The following is a 21959-nucleotide window of genomic DNA, read 5'->3' as shown; positions in this document are numbered from 1 at the left end:
AGGAAAATAACAGGACTGAAAAGATTATCATAGGTAACTGACTCCCTTGTTATGGCAGAACTGAGGTGCTAAAATTGTTAGAGGCTGCAGTTTCAATAGGCACAAAAGTTACGTGTCTGATAAATCACATACAAAATCACAGAATAGTCACAGTTGGAAAAGACTTTTCTCCTTGCTACCTTTGCCATTTTTGCTTTCAGTCAAATCCTGGTATTGTCACTTGCCTTGAAAATCATCCACATAAGCTTGAAACAGGACAGTTCTTAACCTTTCGGGAAGTTAATGGAATGTCATGTTTAAATGGATCCACACACCAAATAACAGGTAAGCTGTTGCTGACTCATTTGCAAGGTATTTATTTTTTGGCCTGTTTTAGCTCTTAGCGTGAGTTGCTCTAGCCAGGGGTGTGCTGGGTTGTGCAGACCTCCAGTGAGCTTGCACAAAAAATTGCATTCTGGTGCAAAGGTCTTCCTAGCTCCATTTCCATTTAGTGAAGTCTTTCCAAACTTACTTTGCTGCCTGAGAAGCAGTGGAAACTCTCACCTGGTGGCAACCAGTTGGCAGCCTCTGAGTTTACAGTTACTAGTTTGCTGATGAAACTTTTGGTTGTTGGAGGGTCCTGTAATGTCTGTGCTTCTGTCATGATTTTGGACTAAATTAACTCCACTTTGTGTGTTGCTGTTTGCCTTGTCAAAGTGATTCTCGTGATTTATGTTTACCCTGCTTTGGTCTGCACCGTGCATGTCTCCAGGCATACTACTTAGTTCCTTTTGGATGCTGGGGATGTCATTCCCAGATCTGAATGCCTATTTGTCTGGAGCAGGAAAGAGAGAGGGGGGGGGCTGGTTGGTTGTTTTTAAATATTTTGTGATCTGAAACAAAAAACGTACCCTTGAAACATGTGGTTGAGCCTGTGTTTTCTGGACCCTTTTGTTTTGCTAGTGCTGATGCTGTGTTCGGTTCCTTCCTCTTAATCACGGTCTACCTTTTGTTTCAGTTTTCTGTGAATTAACAATGTTTGTGTCGTCTTGTTCCATCTGAATTATGCTCCAGGTGGTATGAGTGGAGAGATGTGACTGAAATGCTCCAGCTGCCCTTTTTGATTGCCTGTTGTTCTAGTCACACGGCTAAAATAATGAACTGAGCAGTTTACTGGACAGTGCACAGTGCATGCACAGTCTAAATAAAACTGATTTCATTTTTGCTACAGAGCTGTGGTCATCAGAATTCCTGTTAAATCTGCTGCTTCTTTATAAAGCTTATTTCATAACAGATATGTGAAACTAATACTTTGGCCCAGAAACTGGCAGAGAGGGACAGTTCTTTTAGTTAGGAAGGTCAGCTATGTTTATTCTTTCAAAGTAAGGTTGCACACTCAAAATTGCAGCATAAAAAGGGCTGGAAAAGCCCCACCTTATTGTATACAGAATTGCAGTACCTAATTACACTTATGAGTCACTGTTTATTCTCTTTTTAGTAGTGTCACCTTATTCCTTCAGCATTGGTGATACATCAGACATGGAGCCTTACTTACATGGAGGCATAGCTGTCCAAGTGAAGACACCCAAGATGTTTTACTTTGTAAGTGCATGCTTGACATAACGAGGTTCTTGAATGTTAATGGTCTGAGCACTGGAATCAGAGTTCAGCTGATACATGATTTGGCTACCTGCGATTTTGATTTACACTAATTGTAGTGGGTAAGATTAGTGATACTGATTTACTCCACCATAGTGAACAGGAAACACTTCAAAGTCACCTGATAGCATAGAGGAAAAAACAAATTACAGGCAGTCTATCCCTGTACTGCTGGGGACTCCATGAAGGTCTACAAATATGTGGTTTCTTGATGGCCTCTGAGAAGAGATAGTGGATGTGTTTGAGTAAGAGGGGTTGCGAGCTACATGGTGCTGTGTGCCTTTTTGGGTCTGCAGAAAATAGATCCTGACTGCCCTCAAAAGTTCTTCTAAAAAGCTGCGAGTGAGGACCAGCTGCTTCTGATCTGAGAATGCACAGCTCAGTATCTTGTCTCTGTGAAGCAGTAGCTTCCTCTTCTTCCTGAGTGGGGAAGCTCTACAAGCAGCCACTTGCCTGTAAAATCTCCAGTAGCCAATCTCAGAGCAGTTTCATATGCATCTTGCCGCTAGGATGTGAAACATCTCTCTGACCATTTTTGATTTACAAAATGTGCAGTACATTATTATTTTACACATCTTTTTTTGCATTAATAATGTAGAGTAATATCAGTGCTATTAGGAAAGGACACTTGGTTCTTAATTTCTCCAGGGAAAGTACAGTTTTGTCAGGTAGCAGTGACTGTTGTGCCCTTAACTATGTGTTTTTATAATGAATTCTAATTTTCCAGGAACGGCTGGAGAAGCAGATAACCAGTCCATTATACCTTGTTGCAGATTTTAGCAAGCCTGAGGTAATTAGCATGTGGGGATTTGGGCATGAATGCTTTAATATTAAAACTACATTCCAAGTAATCTGCAGCTTTATGTGTAGAACAATGTAGTTGCATAACTATGCTCTGTTACTAAGTGTGAAATAAGAGTGGCATTTGTGTGGTCACACAGAATGAACGTTATGATCTAGATCACCATGGAGGCATGTTATCCATGATTTGCACCAAGTAATGCATAGCACATAGTTGTGAATGCTTAGCACATCCACCTCTGCTGTTTAAAATTTCTGGTTTTGGTAAGTATTTAATTTGTGGAAGTGTGAATTTTGCAAGTGACATAATGATTTTTCCTGTGTTTAATGATGTTTGGTTGATAAAAATCACACTGGGATCAAAGCTGGGATGATTACAGGAAGTTGATCATAGATTGGTTGGTAACTGGAAGTAACAGTGTAAGAAGAAATTATTTTTTATTGGAAAAGGTGATTCAGAGATATTTTAAAAATATCTGAGAGGAAGCTAGCAGTGTTTGCTTCTAACATGGTTTTAGTTAAGTATTATGGACATGCAAGGCATGTAAATCTCTGGCTCATTAAAGTCTTAAACTAAAAAATGTTGATGTAATGATTTGTTTGTTTGTTTGACTATGTAAGGTCCTGACTTGCCTGTTCAGATTTTCTACATTTGACACTTAATACTGGGCTTTGTTATTTACATTTGGCAAAATTGTATGCATTCTAATGTCTGCTTAAAAGAAGATTACAGCATTTTCCAATTTTGGCACTAGGTTCTTTTGAGTACTTTTTAGTTGGGTTTAATTGAAGTGTGTGCTGGATGTGTGTCAGTGGTATTGCTTTACTGCTGAATAATAATCCCAGTGTGTAAAAACTGTATTTTAAGGATTTCAAATTCACTTTTTAATGCTATTTAAGAACTTTTTCAGAGCAATAAGGTTAAGAGACAAGGAAGTTAAATGGTAACAGGAGAGTTCAGATAGTTTGCTTTTGTTTCCTTCAGTTTTCTTGAGTTTGTAACTCATCAACAACTATTGTCTTAACAGGCACCTTTGCAGATCCATGTTGCCATGCTTGCCTTGAACCACTTCCAAGAGAACTTTGGTCGTGGACCAAACATTGGGTAATGCAGCAGTCTTGTGTTTGCTAAGCCTTGAATCAGACAGATGTCTCCTTTTCTTGTAGTTATGGGTTTGATGTGCAGCGAGGTACTTTGTCTGGTACTTAACAGATGACACAGAAATGAAAAGTGGAAAGCTAGACGAAAAATGTTAACTGTCGTCATGTCTGGGTTTGTAACAGGGCTTTCCCAATATAGCAGTGGCATTTCCTGGGCCCAAGTAGAAAATCCTTCTGAAGGAAGTCCTTCTGTGTTCTACTTTTTTTCACATTGTGGGCTTAATATGGAAAAGTTGTTTCAGTGATTCCTGAATTATTCTGTGTCTTACAGAATAAAAAAAAATAATCTGAACGGATTGTTTCTCATTTATTTTTTTTTCTGCGGTAATTCTTTATATGGGTAATTTTGAGTTGAACAAGAAAAAACTACTTAAAAAGTATAAATCTTATGACTGCAGTTGCAGATGGGCTTCTCCACTGAGAATCCTGTTCATGAGTTAACCATAAAATTTAGAAGTATATCTTTAATGCTCATTGTTAAATCCAGTATAAATTTTGAGACTCTTCCTACTTGATCCAGTGCTTTCTTCATTTATTGTGTTTCTAGAAGGACTCTAGAGTGTTTAAGTGATCATTATATTTTCTACCCTGGTGTCTAGATGCCTTCAAGATGCTGAGGAGATGCTGAAAATAGCTGTGTCTATAAGTGAAACACTGGAAAACAAAGTGAGTAAGGAATTATCATTATTATGAGTAATTTTTAGGTGCTCGTTTACTTGCCTGAAGGTCATGCTTTAGTTGCTAGACCTTGTTCTGGTCTTTGTATCCATCTTTAGATGGACAGCTGGCTTTGTGAAGACCATGCAAGGAAACAGAATGATTTTTCAGCACAGGTTCAACCACATGTTCACCTGATGTGAAGTCTGGATCCTGTGGCTGTGTGAATCCAATTTTTAGATAAATGTTTGTTACAAGTACAGGGTATACAGTGGGTCTGTCTTGGCTGGGAGTTTTTTTACTAGTCAGAGTGAAATTATTTGTCTGTCTTTTACTGAAGAGCAAATGTGTGTAATGCTATCAAGCACTGACTTCAGCAACTGAAGGGATAAATCTGTTGTTATTATGTCTTATGTTTCAGCCTCAGGTGAATGAAGATGTAGTTAAGTGGCTGTCTAGGACTGCTCAGGGATTTCTAGCTCCTTTGGCTGCAGCAGTGGGTGGTGTTGCTAGCCAGGAAGTCTTGAAAGCAGTAACAGGAAAATTTTCTCCATTGCAGCAGTGGGTAAGGCTGTGTTTGCTTTTGGATCTTGATTTTGACAGTGATTAATGTATAGTTGTGTGTAAATGCTGTATGATCAAAATAGCCTAAACAACTTTTTTTTTTTTTCTCTGTTACATATTTGAGATGGAATTTAGAAAAAAAAAAAAAGAAGGTGCATCCAGTTAACATATTTGGGGTTCAGACATCACATTTTTTTTCCCACAAGCAAGGAGAGCATTGGCCTGTCAGTGCATGGCTGCACGTGTGTGATATGGTGCAAATGCCAGCTTAAGCTACTGAACACAGCACTGCTTTCAGGCTCTCAGGATGTGTCAGAATAAAGTTAGATTTTAAAACTTCACAGTCTTAATTTGGAGGGGTAACATGCCTGACAGATGTCAAAAGCTTGCAGCTCGTGTTTCAGTGAGCTTTTTTCCCCCCTTTGTTTACGTGCTTTTTCCTGTCCACTACAATTGTGAAGTGAACTGTAGGGAATCAAATGCTGTATAGTCTTCCACTGGCAGTAGAAACTTTAGTGCTTTTAAATTTCTAGACTCTGTTGCACATACAAAATACTTACTTTGTTTTTTTAAACAAAAATAGCATTAATGTTTTTCACAGATTTTTATTGTTTGTTTTTGTTTTTTTACAGCTATATATAGATATGTTAGACATTTTAACACCTCTAGAAAAGATGGGCTCTGAAGAATTTCTTCCACGGTAATTATGCCTGCTGGTTTATGTACTGTTCACATCTCTGAGTCTCAAGCAGGCACAGAAGATGTCTGTTGAAGTTAGTTCAGTGCTGTTTGCTGGAGGGACGGGTTTGAGGTTGAGAACGCGCGTCCTATTTGAGCATGGGAGCAGTAGGAATTATATGGGACTTGCTGTGATTTCCTTAGTTACGTTGAAGTGCAGTTTGGCATCAATGATACTACTGTGATAAATTGCAACTTACTAATCTTCTGGTTTTGTCTCGTATGTCTATATAGGGGAGATAGGTATGATGCCCTGAGGGCTTGTATTGGAGAGTCTCTGTGTCAGAAGCTGCATGAATTGAATGTTTTCTTGGTGAGTTTGACTGATACTGTTACGCTTTTGCAAATGCTTTGTCAATACAGCTAACATCACTGTTTTCAAAATAATGAGAGCAGCCCTGATAATGTGTGCCAGTGCAGCTAAATGGTCCAAAATTGTAGTGAAACTTGTCTGTTATACTTGTGTCTTCATGGTTTTCACTTATGTTTCTGACTCTAAAAATATCATTTTCTTTAGGTTGGCTGTGGAGCGATAGGCTGTGAAATGCTAAAAAACTTTGCTCTTCTTGGTGTTGGTACTGGACAAGACAAAGGATTGGTAACTCACATGTTAACTTCACTTTGCTTATTAAAAAGTAATGTGACAAGGGGTAATTAAAGAATTAGACTACTTAAAATGTGAAAAGTCTACCTTTTTTTTCAGGTTGTTCTCTGCGCAGAGAGTAAAATGATCTCAGCATATAGTCGTAGTGTGCCACTAGAAGCAGAACATACTTGGAGCAGTCTTGCTGTATTTTGATTTTAAAACAAAATTTCATCAGTCAGTATAGACAGAGCCTTTAACCACAGTGGGTGCTAACAGGAGTGCTTTGTTTTGAAAAGTTTCTGTAGAGATTTAATTAAGAGTATGGCTTAGTGCTACACTTAAATTGTAACTTCAGCTATTGCTTTTGCCCCTTCTGACTTAGGTTACAATTACAGATCCAGACTTGATAGAGAAATCCAACCTGAACAGGCAGTTTCTTTTTCGACCTCATCACATACAGGTAGGTTTTCTTGTTCAATAAACTTTCTGGACAACTGTTCTGTTTCCCTGTCCTATGTCCCCACCAAGAGGTGAGTCTGTGAGTGTATGTACTTCTGGCCAGAAAAGGCTTAAAGGCTTCAATGAAACCCAGTGTTTTTTAAAGCAATACCTAAAACTATATTGGTACCCAACTTACCACTAGTGTCAGTTGAGTAAAATGGACTGGACTGATCTTAATTTGTACTGGTGTGTTTGACTGATGTCATCTCTCAACTTGAGAAGCAGATAAGGAATGCTGTGTTGCATAAAAAGCTACCATGGGTTAATATGCCAGAAATGCTTTGCTAGACCACTGATATGTGAGTAGAATTAAACAAAACAACAAGAAATTGATAGCACTGGCAGAAGTGTTCTTAATAGCAGAGCTACTGCTAATGGGACTTAACCAAAGTTGCTATCTTCTGACTTTCTTCAGTCCTCATTAGGTTGGTAAATAGCTTGGCAAAAAAACATGTGCATTCAGTACATGTTTGATACAGAAAATATTAACTCCTTAGAAGTGCAGAGAATATCTCTGTACTTGCAAACACAGCACAAAATAAAGATGGTTCAGATCTTGACAGCAATGAGAAAAAGGGATTTCCCTGCCCAAAACCCAGCAGATGAATTTTCTGCCTCCTGTTTATGTCTAGCAAATCTGGGAACAGATTACATTTTGGATGGATGGATGAATGGAAAATGAACTGTGCAAGCTTTCAGAAGCTTATATCTCTTGAGAAACAGCCTCAAGTTGTGCCAGGGGAGGTTTAGATTGGATATTAGAAGAAACTTCTTTACTGAAAGGGTTATCAAACACTGGAACAGGCTGCCCAGGGAGGTGGTTGAATTGCCATCCCTGGAGCTATTTAAAAGACGTGTAGATGTGGAGCTTACGGCCTGTAGACTTAGGTTAATGGTTGGAGTCAATGATCTAAAAGATCTTTTCCAACCAGAACAATTCTGTGATTCTGTGAGTTCTGCTATTCTAAGTACTGATCCCTAGATAATTGCATGGAGTATCTTAAAATGGCTAGAAGTATCAGGTAGGCTAAGAACTCAATTTCAGTTTAGCTTCTGAAATTGGTTTTGTGTGAAATGCCTTACAGCAATATGATAATGCACAGGTGTTTGATGTCTATGCTGCACAGACATAGCCACAGTAACAAATGGGTTTATCCTCTGACAGTCAAACTGCTCCTTTTTTAAGGCATTTTTAGAGCATGAGAGGCAGCACATGGCTTGATACACTTCTGCACCGTTTAAGCACTTTCACCTTGTGCTCTCTAACACCCTAATTAAAACTTAAACTAGATTAATAAAATAGTTCTTAGTGAAGGAGATGTATGATTAAAAAGATTCCTTTATCTTCTGCATACTAACATTTCTGTCAGTGAATTGTTGCCTTATCAGCAAATGAATTCGATACTTGGTGTTCTCTGTCTGAATATTATTGATGTATGCATTTGTACTTTCAGAAACCTAAAAGCTATACAGCAGCAGAAGCAACTCTGAGCATCAATCCTTACTTAAAGATTGACTCATATATTAATAAAGTTTGCCCAGCCACTGAGAACACTTACAGTGATGAATTCTATACCAAGCAAGATGTGATTGTGACCGCTTTGGACAATGTTGAGGCAAGGAGGTACATTGATAGGTAGGTTGCGGAAGGGAAATGGGCTGCTTTTCATGTTCTTGTGTAAAGTCTGCTATGTTAATCTTCCTGATCTGCAACTGCTTATAAGATCTGATAGCAAAGTACTCAGATTTGTCTTGCTCTTTTATAGGGATGCTGGCTGGGGAGAGAGCAAGGGGTTTGTACTCATGGTGGAAACCAACTGCCATTTTGCAGTTGCTGCTGTTCATATGGCAAAGAGCCTAGGAGTGAGTTCTTGGAAATGAGTAGCTGTCATGGTCTGATGAGGGAGAGAATACTGTGGCAATCTTCAGGTTGAATTTATGCATAAGAATATGTATTTACATTTATAAGTAGGGATGTTTACATAAAAAAAAATAAATCACTAATTCTCCTAATCCGGGTAGGCTTGGGTTTATAGTGTCCTGATATAACTTGAAGTAGCTGCTCTTATTTAATCTCTTTCCTGAGTTTGGTGTAAGCTTTCCATTCTTCTAAAAGTGCCTAGAGTAAATTCTGGTTACACTCGGGTAATGTTTACAGGACAAGAGAGTAGTGATTCCGCTGTATTCTGACAGTCTGTCTTTCCATGTCAGTCGTTGTGTAGCAAACCTGCGTCCTCTTATAGACTCTGGAACTATGGGAACGAAAGGACATACAGAAGTTATTGTGCCTCATCTGACAGAGTCTTATAATAGTCACGTAAGTGTTTTAGGATCATTGCTTACCTCTGTATCCAGTCACATAATGCCCTCTGATTCTTTAATTGTTTATGTATTTGGCTAAAATAAATGGCCTGTTTGAGTTGCTGAAGATCAGTTCTCTTCGGTAAAAATTGCCTCCTTGATTTATGAAGTAAAGCTCATGGGGAAATAAAATCTTAGTCGACTGGTCTGCTACCTAGCTGATGGTTACACCTAGGCCAATAATTATAACCAACTGTTATATGAATCATGGAACACAAACTTAAGAAAAAGTCCTCATTTTGAAGTGTTTCCAAGGGATTTACTTGGGTTTTTTTCCCCTTGAAAACTCCCTTTCAAATAAATATCTAGTCCCATATTGCAAACTGTTTTGTACTTGCGGGTTTCTTTCTTAGAACTGCCTTCTGTCTGCTCATTCTGTTCTTAGTGACTGTCACCTCCACAGGCAGGTATAGAAACAAGCCTCTGTAGTAGGAATTAGTCAGCCAGTTCCTACAGGTATACATAACAGTTCTGTTTGAATGGAGAAGGGGGAAATGAACCTTCAAACTCTTGGCAGTATCCATCTGTTTAAGTGCTTGGGAAACTACCGTTACAAAGTAGAAAATCCCCGGTTGAGAACACCACAAAATGGTGGCATGTGGATGCAGACAGGATTTTGAGCATCCCATCAGTCTTTCTAGAGTCCACAATGAAATAAGTCTTTCTAGCCTTGAGTGAAAGGGTGTATTTCATGTTGAGAGTATATGTGAATGCAAACTGCATGTCTTGGAAAAGGTGACTGGCAATTTGTTCTGTTGTTTTTCCGTTTGGCTTTGCTTTCCGATGTTGAGTTTAGACTATTGTTCGTAAATAGGAAGTGATATGTTAGGATACAAATTTTTTTTTGTAAGCATAAATAAGTTGCCTTGTATTTTATAAAAATGGAGTTTTAAATTTATGTAGTGTAAACATGTTTTGTGCTGTTGCTAGCAGTGAACTTTAGTAAGCCTGCTTTTACACGTAACTCTTCTTAATTACAGAGGGATCCACCAGAAGAAGAAATACCTTTTTGCACTTTGAAGTCTTTCCCAGCTGCCATTGAGCATACAATTCAGTGGGCAAGAGATAAGGTAAGGGAGTAAGCTTACTGACATTCAGCATAACTTGAACTATTCTTGGGAAAGTGGGGGATCTGATATACTTCTTGCAAAATGCCTTATTTGTTCTTTTTATTTTCTAGTTTGAAAGTTCATTTTCTCACAAGCCTTCATTGTTTAATAAATTCTGGCAAACGTATCCGTCCGCAGAAGAAGTTTTACAGGTATGGGAATGGTGCCAGGGTAAACTACAGGGTTTACACTAATGCTTTCTGGATTTTATTTCTATTTAAGTTCACCAAGATTCGGGTTATTTTCTGACTTTTATTCAGAAAACCTGAAGCCTTATTTGGCTAAGTAATTTGTTGATCTTTCATGAAAACAATATTTCTATTGTGTTTCATAATTAAAGGCCAAAGTCTTTATGTATGGGCTGCTTCTCTAGCTCATGTGTGCTCTGTACATGATGTAGAAATATCAGAAATACTGAGACACTGATCTACAACCAGCTGGGAAAAATGAAGGGAAGACTTAGTTTCAAATGAATTCAACTATGTAATAAATTAAACTCAATTTGTAATACCTTTTCTCATGAGTCTATAATGATCTGTGGCCTGTAGGGCAGGGTGGAAATAAATCAAGTAGACCACAGCACCTGGGAAAAAATCCATTGAAGAGGATCACATAAAGGATAATATTTCACAAAATGACCCTCTGTTTTATTTTGCCTATAACTTACTAGAAACAAACTGTTTGACTTAATTGGGAGAAATTCTGTCTGTTTAAATGTTTTCATATTTTCTTCTCTACCTAGAGAATAAAATCAGGGGAAAGCTTAGAAGGCTGTTTTCATGTTATTAAAACCCTCAGTAGAAGACCCCGAAGTTGGACTCAGTGTGTAGAACTAGCAAGAGTGAAATTTGAGAAATATTTCAGCCATAAGGTAGGTAATACCAGGAAATTAGGTGCCACTGGACTGATAAAGATTTTAGAAAACTTGGTTGCCCTAATAAATAGGTGTCCAGGTCTTTGCAATCGCTTCCCTTTCTTCTTTATAAACAACAAACTACCTGAAACTTAAAAATGCTGCATCTCTTCCTCTTTCTACTGTAGCGCTTGTAAGTCTGGTTTATTAACTCACTTCTAGTGGCTCTGTTCGGTAATGTCCATGCAATTTTTTTGGCATTTTTCCAGCTGACTAGGTATTGTGTTTTTCCAGAGCAGCAGCATTATCAGATGTCTTTTACTGAAGGATGGTGGCTTTTTGTTTCCCCCACTAAACTTTTTCTATTGAACTTATCTTCATATCTCTAATTTTCTAAAGATGTCACAGAATGGTTGGCTGAAGTAAGAGCCAGTCATGCTGAGAATCTGGTTTACAGTTTTGCTTAAACTGTGTGTGTGTAATTTAGTAGGGAAGCTGTGATAATGATATTGCATATTAATAAACATAACAGATACCTGTGCATATGGAAGTCCTGGTGGTAGTTGACACATTAAGAAAACGTAGCATTCCCAATTGTGAATTGGTATGCAAGAATCCTAAAGTGACAACAGGGTGTGGGGAGCACTTTCCTTGTTGAATTAAGTGTCTTGCTTGGACTTTGGAGAGATGCAGTGACATTGTCACCTTTGTCCTGTGAATAAATGGGCAAGTCACTCTGCCTAGAAGTACTTGTGTCTTAAAGCACTCCATCTTGATACAAGTGTCTTAGATTTCTTTAACTCTTTAAATACTTCAATTATGTATTAGAGTGTCTTAAAAACTCTATCAAGATTTCACATAATTAGTAAAAATCTTGATTTAGTCTAGTTGTGTCAATCTGTATATGACAAAGTTCCTAAAGCTGCTCTGGATTTTCCTCTAGGCTCTTCAGCTCCTTCATTCCTTTCCTCTTGATACACGATTAAAAGACGGAAGTAAGTACAGATGCCCCTTTGTGTCTGTTGTGAATTCATTACATACATCAAGCGTTGCTGTTCCTATTTCCTTAGGATTTCATCTTAAGTCTGTCTTTTTACCAGGTTTGTTTTGGCAGTCACCAAAGAGGCCACCTTTCCCAGTGAAGTTTGAATTTAATGATCCTTTGTAAGTATGGTACTGCCAGGGATGCGTTTTACAGCCTGCTATAAAACTCACCTAGAGCGGAAAGGGCAAGGCAGTGGCTTTATAGCACTAGCAGTTGGACTGGTACTTGATAGGCAGTAGTGCATAGTCTTAGTTGTGACAGAGTTTATGAGCTGTCTCATAATTTCACTGCAGGTAATTTTACTTTCACTGACATGGGATTGTAGGGTTCTGTGGGAAGTTTTGACAGTATGTAAAGTTGACTACCTAAAATGACCTAGTGGAGGGACCCCTTTTCTTCTTCACAGTTTGGGTCTGATCTAGATGTCTTGGATATTACAGATAATTGTAAAATTTTATGTGGTTCAAGGAAGGAATAGCCTCTAACTGGTGCACATCTACAGCTGCTATAAGAAACTGTCCAGATTGCATTTTTAGTTTTGGTGAAAACTGAGATTATGGCAAATACCAAAGTATATCTCAGGTGAAGCTTTGTATTGTCATACCGATGTCATGTGAGTTGTTTTCTTGACTGCAGAGTTTAAGAAAATATGCTTTTCTTTATAACTCTGCACTCATCAAAGTTTACTCAGTTTTGGGGAGAACTTCTGAGTCCCTCAAAATCTGTCACCTGATTTGGACTGTGTATGCTGAACGGTGGAAATTCAGTTTCTCTGTGTTTTCAAGACCTCTTTAAATACGATTGCAAACCTTTGGGCAACAGAAGTGAAAAAACAACCAAACAAAAAAAATTTATCTTCCTCTTTTCTTCAGGCACTATGGTTTCATTGTGAGTGCAGCAAAACTCTTTGCAACAGTATACTGTGTTCCTTTCACAGAAAAGGTAATCCATACTGTAACAGTGTTCCCATCACGTAACTTGGATGTACATGATCAATTTTGGCCCCGTGTCCAGTTGTCTCTAGTCTTCTTTATTTAAATCCCTACCCTGAAGAATATATGAGAAGTGTATTGGGTATTTTCAGTAAACACTGAAATTGGGAATTCTTATTTTGATGGACCTATTTCCTGTGCATTATAATAACTGAACTGGAAGAACTCTTTAAGGCTTTTTCTTTTTTTATTTGAGTGTCTTAGCTATGGTCTGAGACTTCTCTTTTTACTACTCACAGCCTCTGTGTTACTTATCCTTTGCTTTTCTTGTTACTCTTTTTCTTTTCTGATGGGATCTTCCTGTAAGTCACATTTACACTTCAGTTCTGTTCAGTTTTCAAGTGCTAGGCACTTAGACCTCTTTGGTTCACTGTGGCAACTGAAATGTTACTTGGTGTTTCAATGGTGATGTTTCACTGAAACATCATTGGGTATTTGTAGGATTTTTTGGTCTTGCTATTCTTTGAAATCCTACTGCATATACAGTCTTTTTGTGGAGACCTCTTTGATTTGATACAAATTTAAATTGTTTTTCTTCAAAACCGTAACAGGATCTATCAGAGGAGACTATTTTGAAGATTATTTCAGCTGTGAAGGTACCAGAGTTCAGACCTTCAAACAAAGTAAGTCTGATACTTAAAGAAAAAAATATCTGCAAGCAGCATCCAACATGTCCAATTAATTCTTGCATTGATGCCGATGAGGAATAAACGCGTGTTTTGGGGAAATAAGAGTGTGGCATACAGGACTGCTTTAACTTGATACAACTAGGTTATCTGTGTACCAGTTACTAAATGCAAGATGTAGGGGATTTCTTGCCTCTTGCAATTGATGTGTTGTAGCATTGTTTTCCATGCATTTCCTAAGTAGTAAAATTTTACTCATAAGCAACTTCAAAGCAATCCAAAACTAGTGTCAATTTTTTAATTCTTTTTAGGTAATTCAAAGGGAATGTCATTACTGTTATGTTTATTTTTGAAGTGTTAACTTCAGAACAGCTCAAGCATTATTGTGCAGTGGCTAGCATTTGCCATCCTTTAAAATTAGCAAATATTCCAGGGTGTTTTCATATTTCCTTGCCTAGTGTTAACATTTGTTTGATGAATGCTTGCCTTGTGAGACAAAACTGATATTTTGACTCAAGTTGACATTGGAAGGAACTTCTGGAGACTGCCTAGTCCAATCCCCTCACTCAAGCACAGGCAGCTAGAGCAGGTCATCAAGGACTGTGTCCCAGCAGGTTTTGAATATCTCCAAGGATGAAATCTCCACAGCCTCTTTCTGCTACCTGTGTCAGTATTCAGCCACCCTCAGATTTGGTTGAGGTTTATTTTTGGTTGGTTTGTTTGTTTTTTCTTTAAAGTATTTTTTAATGTTTTCTATGGAATTTTATGCACTTTGGTTTGTGTGTATACCCCCTCATCCTGTTACTGGGCATCAGTGAAAAGATTCTGGCTCTGCCTTCTGTACTTTGTCCCCATCAAATATTTATACATATTGAGAAGATCCCACTGAGCCTTCTCCAGGCTGAACGCTCCCAACGCACTCAGTTTCTCCTTGTGTGAGAAATGCTTCAGTCCTTTAATTAGCTTTTTGGCCCTTGGCTGGACTTGCTGCAATAAGTCTATGTCTCTCTTGAACTGAGGAGGAAAGACTGCAGGGAAGACAGGAAATCTAGTACACTTCATACCTTTGGTGTACAAAGTTCATGTGTTTTATTACTGAAACACTGCACACACTTACAGGTTGTACAGACTGATGAAACTGCAAGAAAACCAGATCATATGCCAGTCAGCAGTGAGGATGAAAGAAATGCAATTTTCCAGCTGGAGAAGTCTATACTATCCAATGAAGCTCTAGAAAGTAAGTAGTGCAAACAAGCATCCTATCTTTGTAACATCTTGCAATGACACTGCCAGTAGCATCACATTCAGGTATTTGGATAAAGGAGTTCTGTAATTCTGCAAGAAGCAGACAGCTGGTACCTGAAGCTTTCTGAAGTGCACTGCAGATAACTGTCTTTATTGCTTGATGTTACAATTTTTCTGCAAGTTCCAGGGTTCTCTGTTATAGTTACATGGAAGTACAACCCTGATGACAGTGAGCAGGCTGCAGGGAATTGAACTCTGAGGAGGAAAAGGGTGCCGGTAGATCCCAGGTGAAATGAGAGGGATTCTGGTATAAGAAGGTTGAGAAATAAATATGAAATGATTCTAAATTGTGAAGGCTGTTATTCTTCTTCAGCATCTTCTATAGATGTTAAAATGAGGAAGCTCAAATCTTGTTCTTGTTCTTGTGCTTGGCCACATTAAGAAGTCATTCGGCGGCAACTACATGCATGCATTTTTAGCCAGTTAACAGAGGAGAGAAAGATAAGCTTAGCTCTAACCCATCCCATAGAGTGTTAGCTCTAACCTATCCACCCACGGTAAAGAATCCATAGTGGAATGGGTACAGATGAACAAAGCTTATAGAAGGAATTCTCACAGGATGGACCTATAGGTGGGATGTATAAGAAATATCCATAGGACTGTCCAAAATCTGTTCCTGGTGTTGCAAAGAAAATAAAATTTTGGAGCTCTGTTGATATTTCTTTCATTACTCACTTTTAACAATGGGTAGTAATAGGGGCATTTCTGCTTCTAGCATGGGAAAGAAAGTTGTAAGAAAGACACCGAGCTCCAGAACGTGAAATTTTCAATTGGTTAAAGTTCTGGTTCTCTATAACATATGTTTAGACCATCTTCAGTTTTCTAATAATTTTGGCTCCCATTTTTTTTCTTTTCATGAACAGATGACTTGCAAATGAAGCCCATCTCCTTTGAAAAAGATGATGATAGTAACGGACATATAGATTTTATAACAGCAGCATCAAACTTACGTGCCAAGATGTACAACATTGAACCAGCAGATCGGTTCAAAACAAAGCGCATTGCTGGGAAGATTATTCCTGCAATTGCAACAGCTACTGCTGCAGTATCAGGGCTGGTGAGTTTGCTTTTTAAAACGCTTAAAATACATATGTCTTTCTCTTACTGTCCTTTGCCTAAAACCATTGTTGTCTAGATACTGATTAACAGAACCTTGACAGAGCCTCATTAAAGAAATGGTTTTATTGGAAACTTAATAACCTTTTTTTTTTATTCCCGTAATACAAAAGGTCACTCTTGGTTTTAGATGTGGTGAGCCCTTGGTGCTTTTATTTCTGATTTGCTGACTAGAAAGAGGCATTGAAGATGGGCATTTTGGTTTATTTTCTGCAGTTAATACTGACTTCTATCAGAGTGCCACTGCCAAGAGTGGAGAGGATTGTTTTGTAGTAGTTCATATCCATGCACCTCAACAGAACTGTGTGCTTTGTGGAGCTGTCTTGAATTAATTGTGGAAGGTTCCTACATTAGGAACACTTTTGGATGTTTTAAATATTTCCATTAGCAGCAGAATTGATTTCTGTAGCATACTGGGCTGCATCTCCAGATGTGATTTACTTTGCCAACTGGACAAAGGCTGATCTGACTGACCATTTATGCTCTAGTTGTTGGACTCTTAACTAAACTACTGTTGATAACACAGTACCTAAAACCTGTGTGTGGTCTCATGGATGTAAGGGATTCTTATGTACTGCAGGTTGCACTGGAACTCATCAAAGTTGTGGGTGGCTACTCAGCTGATGCATACAAGAACTGTTTTCTGAACCTAGCCATTCCCATAATGGTCTTTACAGAAGCTGCTGAAGTAAGAAGAACAGAAATCAGGTAGGCAGAACAACAGCAGAAGGGCAATATTTGGAAACCTGGTAATTGATGCTTAGAACTTGGTGAGCCATACAACAAGTGTGAAGTTTGTACAGTTATTAAATCCACTATAACCAGATTAAGGCAGTATGTGCTCACATGTCAGAGCTATGGTGGGACCACAGTTCATGGTCATACTCCAATTGATATTAAAGGTTATTTTCCATAGCTCTTTAAGCTTGGTAGAACATGAATCATTTAGAGCTCGCTGTCAAACCTGAGTATCCATTTACTATGTACTCGTGAAGGTTTAAGTGATATTCTTCGTATTGCCAAGAGTTTCCCATACTGCATTGCTCAGGAACTCTGTTTGGAACATATTCTTCTGTCCTCATTTTAAAAATAGTTGTTTTATAGGTTTAGTTTTGCTTTCAGTGGAAGCTATTGGTAGTGAGGCTTTAGAAATCTAGATGAGTTAGACATGTGTCATGGTTATTAATAAATATCCTGTCTGCACAGACTGGACACACTTCTGTATCTTAATCAGTAAAAGAGCTATTTTTCAGTAGGTCTGAAAACTCAGCAAGTTTCTTGCCAGATGCCATGTTTACTCAGAGTTCTTACTGTGTCTTGTGCTTAGCCAGGTCAAAGGGATGGAGAAATGGCAGCAGAGAGGGAAGATACTTTTTTTGCTCAAGATAAATTAGTAAGTCCCTAGAAAAAATAGTAGGCCTTCAATACACATTTAAAGGAAGTGCCTGAGTTGATATTCTAAAGTAACAAACAATCCTTTTTTTTTTTTTTTTTTTAAGCAGAAATGGGATATCATTTACTATCTGGGACAGATGGACGATTTATGGGAAAGAGGAATTTACTCTGTTGGACTTCATAAATGCTGTCAGAGTAAGTTATCTATTGTATTGGATTAATACAAGACGAGAGGAAAGGGTTTTCTTGTTTCGGGTTGTTGGTTTGGACTAATGTTAATGGGAATGTCTCTAAGTAAACAAATCCAAGCCTGTCTTCAAATTCTTTGTTAATTCAGTTGGTCCAAATGTACCTCAGTAAACCTTCTGTCAGCATCCGTGTGTTAGCAAGTTTTCTGGTTGGGATCCTATGGTTTTTAATAGCTAGTTGTAGTACTAGCAGTCATAATATCTGCTGGCTTGTGCAGCTGCCCTAGTTCTTTAATAAGTTTTAATTTGTGAATTCCAGGAGAAATATGGAATTGAACCAACAATGGTTGTGCAGGGAGTCAAAATGCTGTACGTTCCTGTGATGCCAGGTCATATTAAAAGGTTAAAGCTGACGTAAGTATAACTGGAAAGTGGATTGAGGGATGCAAATGCACAGGGTTGTATCATGAGGATGTGTCTGACAGCAGTGTTTTCTCTTGGAGCAGTTGCTAGTTGTTAGTATTTGAGAAAGAAAGCAAGGTAACTTCTTCCTTTTAAAAAAAAAAATAAAATATATATATATGTATAAGGTAAAGTGAACTAACATCTGTGGTAAGGACAAGAGACTTGCAAAATGCTACTCTAAGTGATGAGTGCCACAATGAGAATCCTGAAGTCTGATAGTAAGTTGTTGGTTATTTTTTGAAAGAATGTACTTCAAGCAGAACAAGACTAATAAAACTTTTTAAATTGGCTTAAAACTAAGCCCTTTTAAAAATAAGGACATTCACAAGGCTTTGCAGTGCTGCTCACTGACAGGGAATTGTATAACAAACTGGAAACTTGGGAGGGTGTGAGGGCAGGGCAATGGTTTTTAACTGATAGGCCTTTGCAAAGTAACAGTCAGAGCTCACCCAGTTTTAGTTATGCCTTATATGTTGATTGAACTTCCTTAGCTCAAAATGTGTTCCTCACAGCTCTTGTGATGTGTGTGCTGGTCAGTGCTTGCAGGCTTTGCTAGAGCAAGTAGATGCATTAATCAGCACTGTTTTGAACGTTTGCCAGTAGGTAGTGTCAGGCAAAGTAATACGTGTTACAGACAAGCTACTTCAAACTTCTAGGGAGAGAAAAGCCTCTGAGTTGGTACTACCTCCAGAGCACCTGGCATACTGAGATGTGAATTACAGCCTATCTCAAAATAAGTTATTTATATACCTTCTCCTACTGCTGTGTAAGTAATTTTGGATGAGTAGGGTGTGTAATGAATTCAAAAGCCTGATGTGGAGCTGCCTTCTTGTCATTATGAATTCTTATTACCCTGAGACTCAGTTCAAGCTTTCCATGTAGTTACAGCAACTTGAGGTTCTGTTACAAACAGTCCCAAAAGCTTTATAAGATGTCTCTACAGCAAACTCTGGTCTTGAGTGTGTCTGTTTTTTCTTAAGGTGTTTAAAAATCTTTCTCTCTCTGTAATATAAGCATTGCAAGACTTTGTTTGCATCTCAGAATTACAGCACTGACTGGTAGTGTACTCCTTAAAAGCAAGTTTTAGAGACCTAGTTATCTGCCTTACTTTGTAGCTTAGGGCTTCCTCATGCAAACAGATACAACCACAGTATTTCTGCTGTGAAGAGAGAGGCTGATGCTTTGTCGTCTTGCAAAAGAACAAGTACTCTGGGGAAAGCAGCTTTATTGACCTGTATGCTAAAGCATAGCCAGAAGGGAAATACTTCTCTAAGTGACCTGTGAGGAATGGAAATGAGTGACTCTATTCCTCCAGCCTCCTAGCACTTTAGCCAGCCTCACAAACTGATGCTCTGAGTTGGTAAAATAATTTTGAGACATCCAGAGATACATAATGAAAGTGAGGTTGACTGACCTCCTTCAGTATTTTATTGTACAACTTGCAAGCAATAGCTGTAGCTTTTGAGTCTGTGGAGAGCAAAGGGAGGAAGTTCACTGAGACATGACACGATTGCCTAGTTTAAATTCGTATTGTGGTCACGAAGGTACAAGTCCCAGATCCTGGCTGTTCCCCCCCCATTGCTATTTACCTGCACAATTCAAGGACTTAACAAGTCTTAACTCCAGTAGAATTACTTCCATCAGAACTGTGTAGCTAGTGTCTGCTCTGGAGTGATTCTCCCTAATAAAGTACTAAAACCACCCATTATTTATGGAACAAGAACTTTTTCTCATTGATCAAAATTGTGCTCAGAAAATTAACTCTCTTGTGTCTCGGTAGGACACCAAAGAGAAATTATGTTAGTGAGGAATTCTATCTGGAATGGGCCATTTTCTCCTCTTTTGAGCACTTGTTAGTGAACAGTGATTAACAGGCCAAATCTATCAAGAAAATGGAATACCGTTTGCTATGCCTCAGATAATGGAACAGCTTTAGTGTCAAAATTAAAAGGCAGCTTATTTTCCATTTTAATGTGGCTTCCAATATGTCTGGCTTCATTGTTGGCAGGGAGATTCACTCTAGTGTGGCTCTGAATTGCCACTGCAAATCCTCCTGGTATGTTAACAAACTGTTCTTCGCTTCCTTGTAGGATGCAAAAACTTGTGAAACCATCAGCTGATAAGAAGTATGTGGATTTGACAGTATCATTTGCTCCAGAGACTGATGGAGAGGAAGATTTGCCAGGGCCACCAGTGAGATACTACTTTGTTCAGGAAGACAATTGATGGTAGAGACACAAAAGTCTCTCCTGGACTATTTATTCTGAAAGGAGTATGCTAATTTTCAGCTATTAAAGATGGTACTATATATTTCTTTTTGGTAAAGCCTTAATTAAAACAAATTGAAAATAAGTGGCTTTGCACTGAAGACAAACTGGATTCATGTTTCATCTGCTCCTGTTTCCTTCAGACCTTTTTGCTCCAAGGAGGATTTCTAACTCCATGAGATGGGATATCCAGTACAGTCATTACCATAAAGACAAGATTTGTATTAATTTGTGGGGAGCTGAAGAAAGCAAGAAGAATGGTGAACCTCACAAATGGTTCCACATGTGCAAATTAAGTTCTGCTTAGAGAAGAGTGCAAAAAATGGGGAAACTGCCTTTTTATAATACTCCAGGTCTTCTAAAAACATCTCAAGTCCATGCAATATCTTACTAATTCTCAAACAAGAATTTCATTCTTGCCATCTATACACTAGATTTAATTAATCCAAAAGGCTTAAACTCCCACTTAAAAGCAGATGAACTGCTTTATTGTGGTGTTGGTGCTCTCTTCTGAACAGTTAGTGATGCTGTGTGTCAGAGCAGCTATCTTAAGTCAGTCTCAACATGGAAAACACAGGAAGGCAGGTCTTGAGTAGGTGTAAATTGTCACAGCTCCCCTGAAGTCAAAAGAGCTGGAATTGTTGATTATCTGCACAAAGACTGTTCTTTGGGGTATACTGCAATATGGGGAAAGTGGAAACCTATTGGAGAGCTGAGTTAACATTTTCAACAATAGTATTTTGTCTTCAAGAAAGTGTTTGGTGTGGTTGAGCCTTTCTGCCCTCACCAAATTAAAAACACTGTTGCAAATGATGACTTTGAAAGGAGGACAAGGGAAATGGCTCTGGATGTTTGTAATAGCAAACACTTTCCTCAGCTGCTCCTTTCGGTACCATTTCCTTACAGCAAATGGTTATGCTGCACACCTGTCCACAGCACAAGTCTGAGTTGCACTGAACACTGAGGGTTTGTCATCATTTAGTTAATTGGAAATAATGAGGAACTAGCCTTGCTGCTGTGGTGAGGCAGAGTTGTGTTACAGAAATATCTGCGACACCTTATTTTCTCTATCATTTAAATACTGGACAGTTGAGCTGGTACTTTTTTTCTCCTAATGATGATGGACTCAAGTGAGTTTAGAATAAAAACCTATGAACTGGGAAATCTTGTAATGTGTTTACGCTTTAGAGACTGTGATTGCACAGTTTCTCCTGCAGCTGTTGCTAAATCATTTATCCTTTATTATAATTTATTAAGCTTTAGGGATATATTCACATTTAATGAATATTAATAGTCAGGAATTTTACCTCTCCTTTTTTTCTTTCCTGGTTACTTGTAATCAGGAATAACAGCTATTAGGCTGGGAACTTGAACACCATGATGTATGGAACTGAATAGCTGGAATCACCACAATTATTCCAATATTTGGGATTTAGTTGTACATGTGGTAAATCTTCTGGAAGGTGTATATAGTTTTACAGTCAGTCTAGTTTATAGATATAATTTTCCAGATGAATAATACTGCTTTTTCAACTACCTAACTTATTTCATTTTTTAAAGAACTTATTTACAGAACCTTTTTGAGACAGGA

General features: G+C 38.2%; 1 protein-coding gene across 5 annotated transcripts in view; it reads left to right on the top strand.

Moving 5' to 3' along the window:
- UBA6 (ubiquitin like modifier activating enzyme 6) overlaps positions 1-20453 on the top strand; it is a 30169-nt gene extending 9716 nt beyond the window's left edge. For 2 of the 5 annotated variants that reach the window (XM_051617928.1, XM_051617927.1), the window contains exons 10-34: positions 201-324; positions 1478-1581; positions 2366-2428; positions 3468-3544; positions 4200-4266; positions 4679-4822; positions 5454-5521; positions 5794-5872; positions 6077-6157; positions 6528-6605; positions 8101-8282; positions 8858-8963; positions 9988-10077; positions 10188-10268; positions 10859-10987; positions 11913-11964; positions 12070-12133; positions 12887-12956; positions 13558-13629; positions 14752-14869; positions 15801-15994; positions 16634-16761; positions 17553-17643; positions 17956-18050; positions 20192-20453. In XM_051617928.1, coding sequence (XP_051473888.1) covers positions 201-324; positions 1478-1581; positions 2366-2428; positions 3468-3544; positions 4200-4266; positions 4679-4822; positions 5454-5521; positions 5794-5872; positions 6077-6157; positions 6528-6605; positions 8101-8282; positions 8858-8963; positions 9988-10077; positions 10188-10268; positions 10859-10987; positions 11913-11964; positions 12070-12133; positions 12887-12956; positions 13558-13629; positions 14752-14869; positions 15801-15994; positions 16634-16761; positions 17553-17643; positions 17956-18050; positions 20192-20327 — 2493 coding nt within the window. In that variant the 3' untranslated portion in view covers positions 20328-20453. The remainder of the gene's footprint in view (positions 1-200; positions 325-1477; positions 1582-2365; positions 2429-3467; positions 3545-4199; positions 4267-4678; positions 4823-5453; positions 5522-5793; positions 5873-6076; positions 6158-6527; positions 6606-8100; positions 8283-8857; positions 8964-9987; positions 10078-10187; positions 10269-10858; positions 10988-11912; positions 11965-12069; positions 12134-12886; positions 12957-13557; positions 13630-14751; positions 14870-15800; positions 15995-16633; positions 16762-17552; positions 17644-17955; positions 18051-20191) is intronic. The other 3 variants (XM_051617930.1, XM_051617929.1, XM_051617931.1) reach the window with 3 other exon arrangements.
- Positions 20454-21959: the final 1506 nt, after the last annotated feature.

This window comes from Apus apus, chromosome 4 (assembly GCF_020740795.1).
Source record: "Apus apus isolate bApuApu2 chromosome 4, bApuApu2.pri.cur, whole genome shotgun sequence".
Classification (NCBI taxonomy): Eukaryota; Metazoa; Chordata; class Aves; order Apodiformes; family Apodidae; genus Apus; species Apus apus.
The sequence above is the reverse complement of the archived record's forward strand: the minus strand, read 5'-3'. Positions and strand labels throughout refer to the sequence as shown.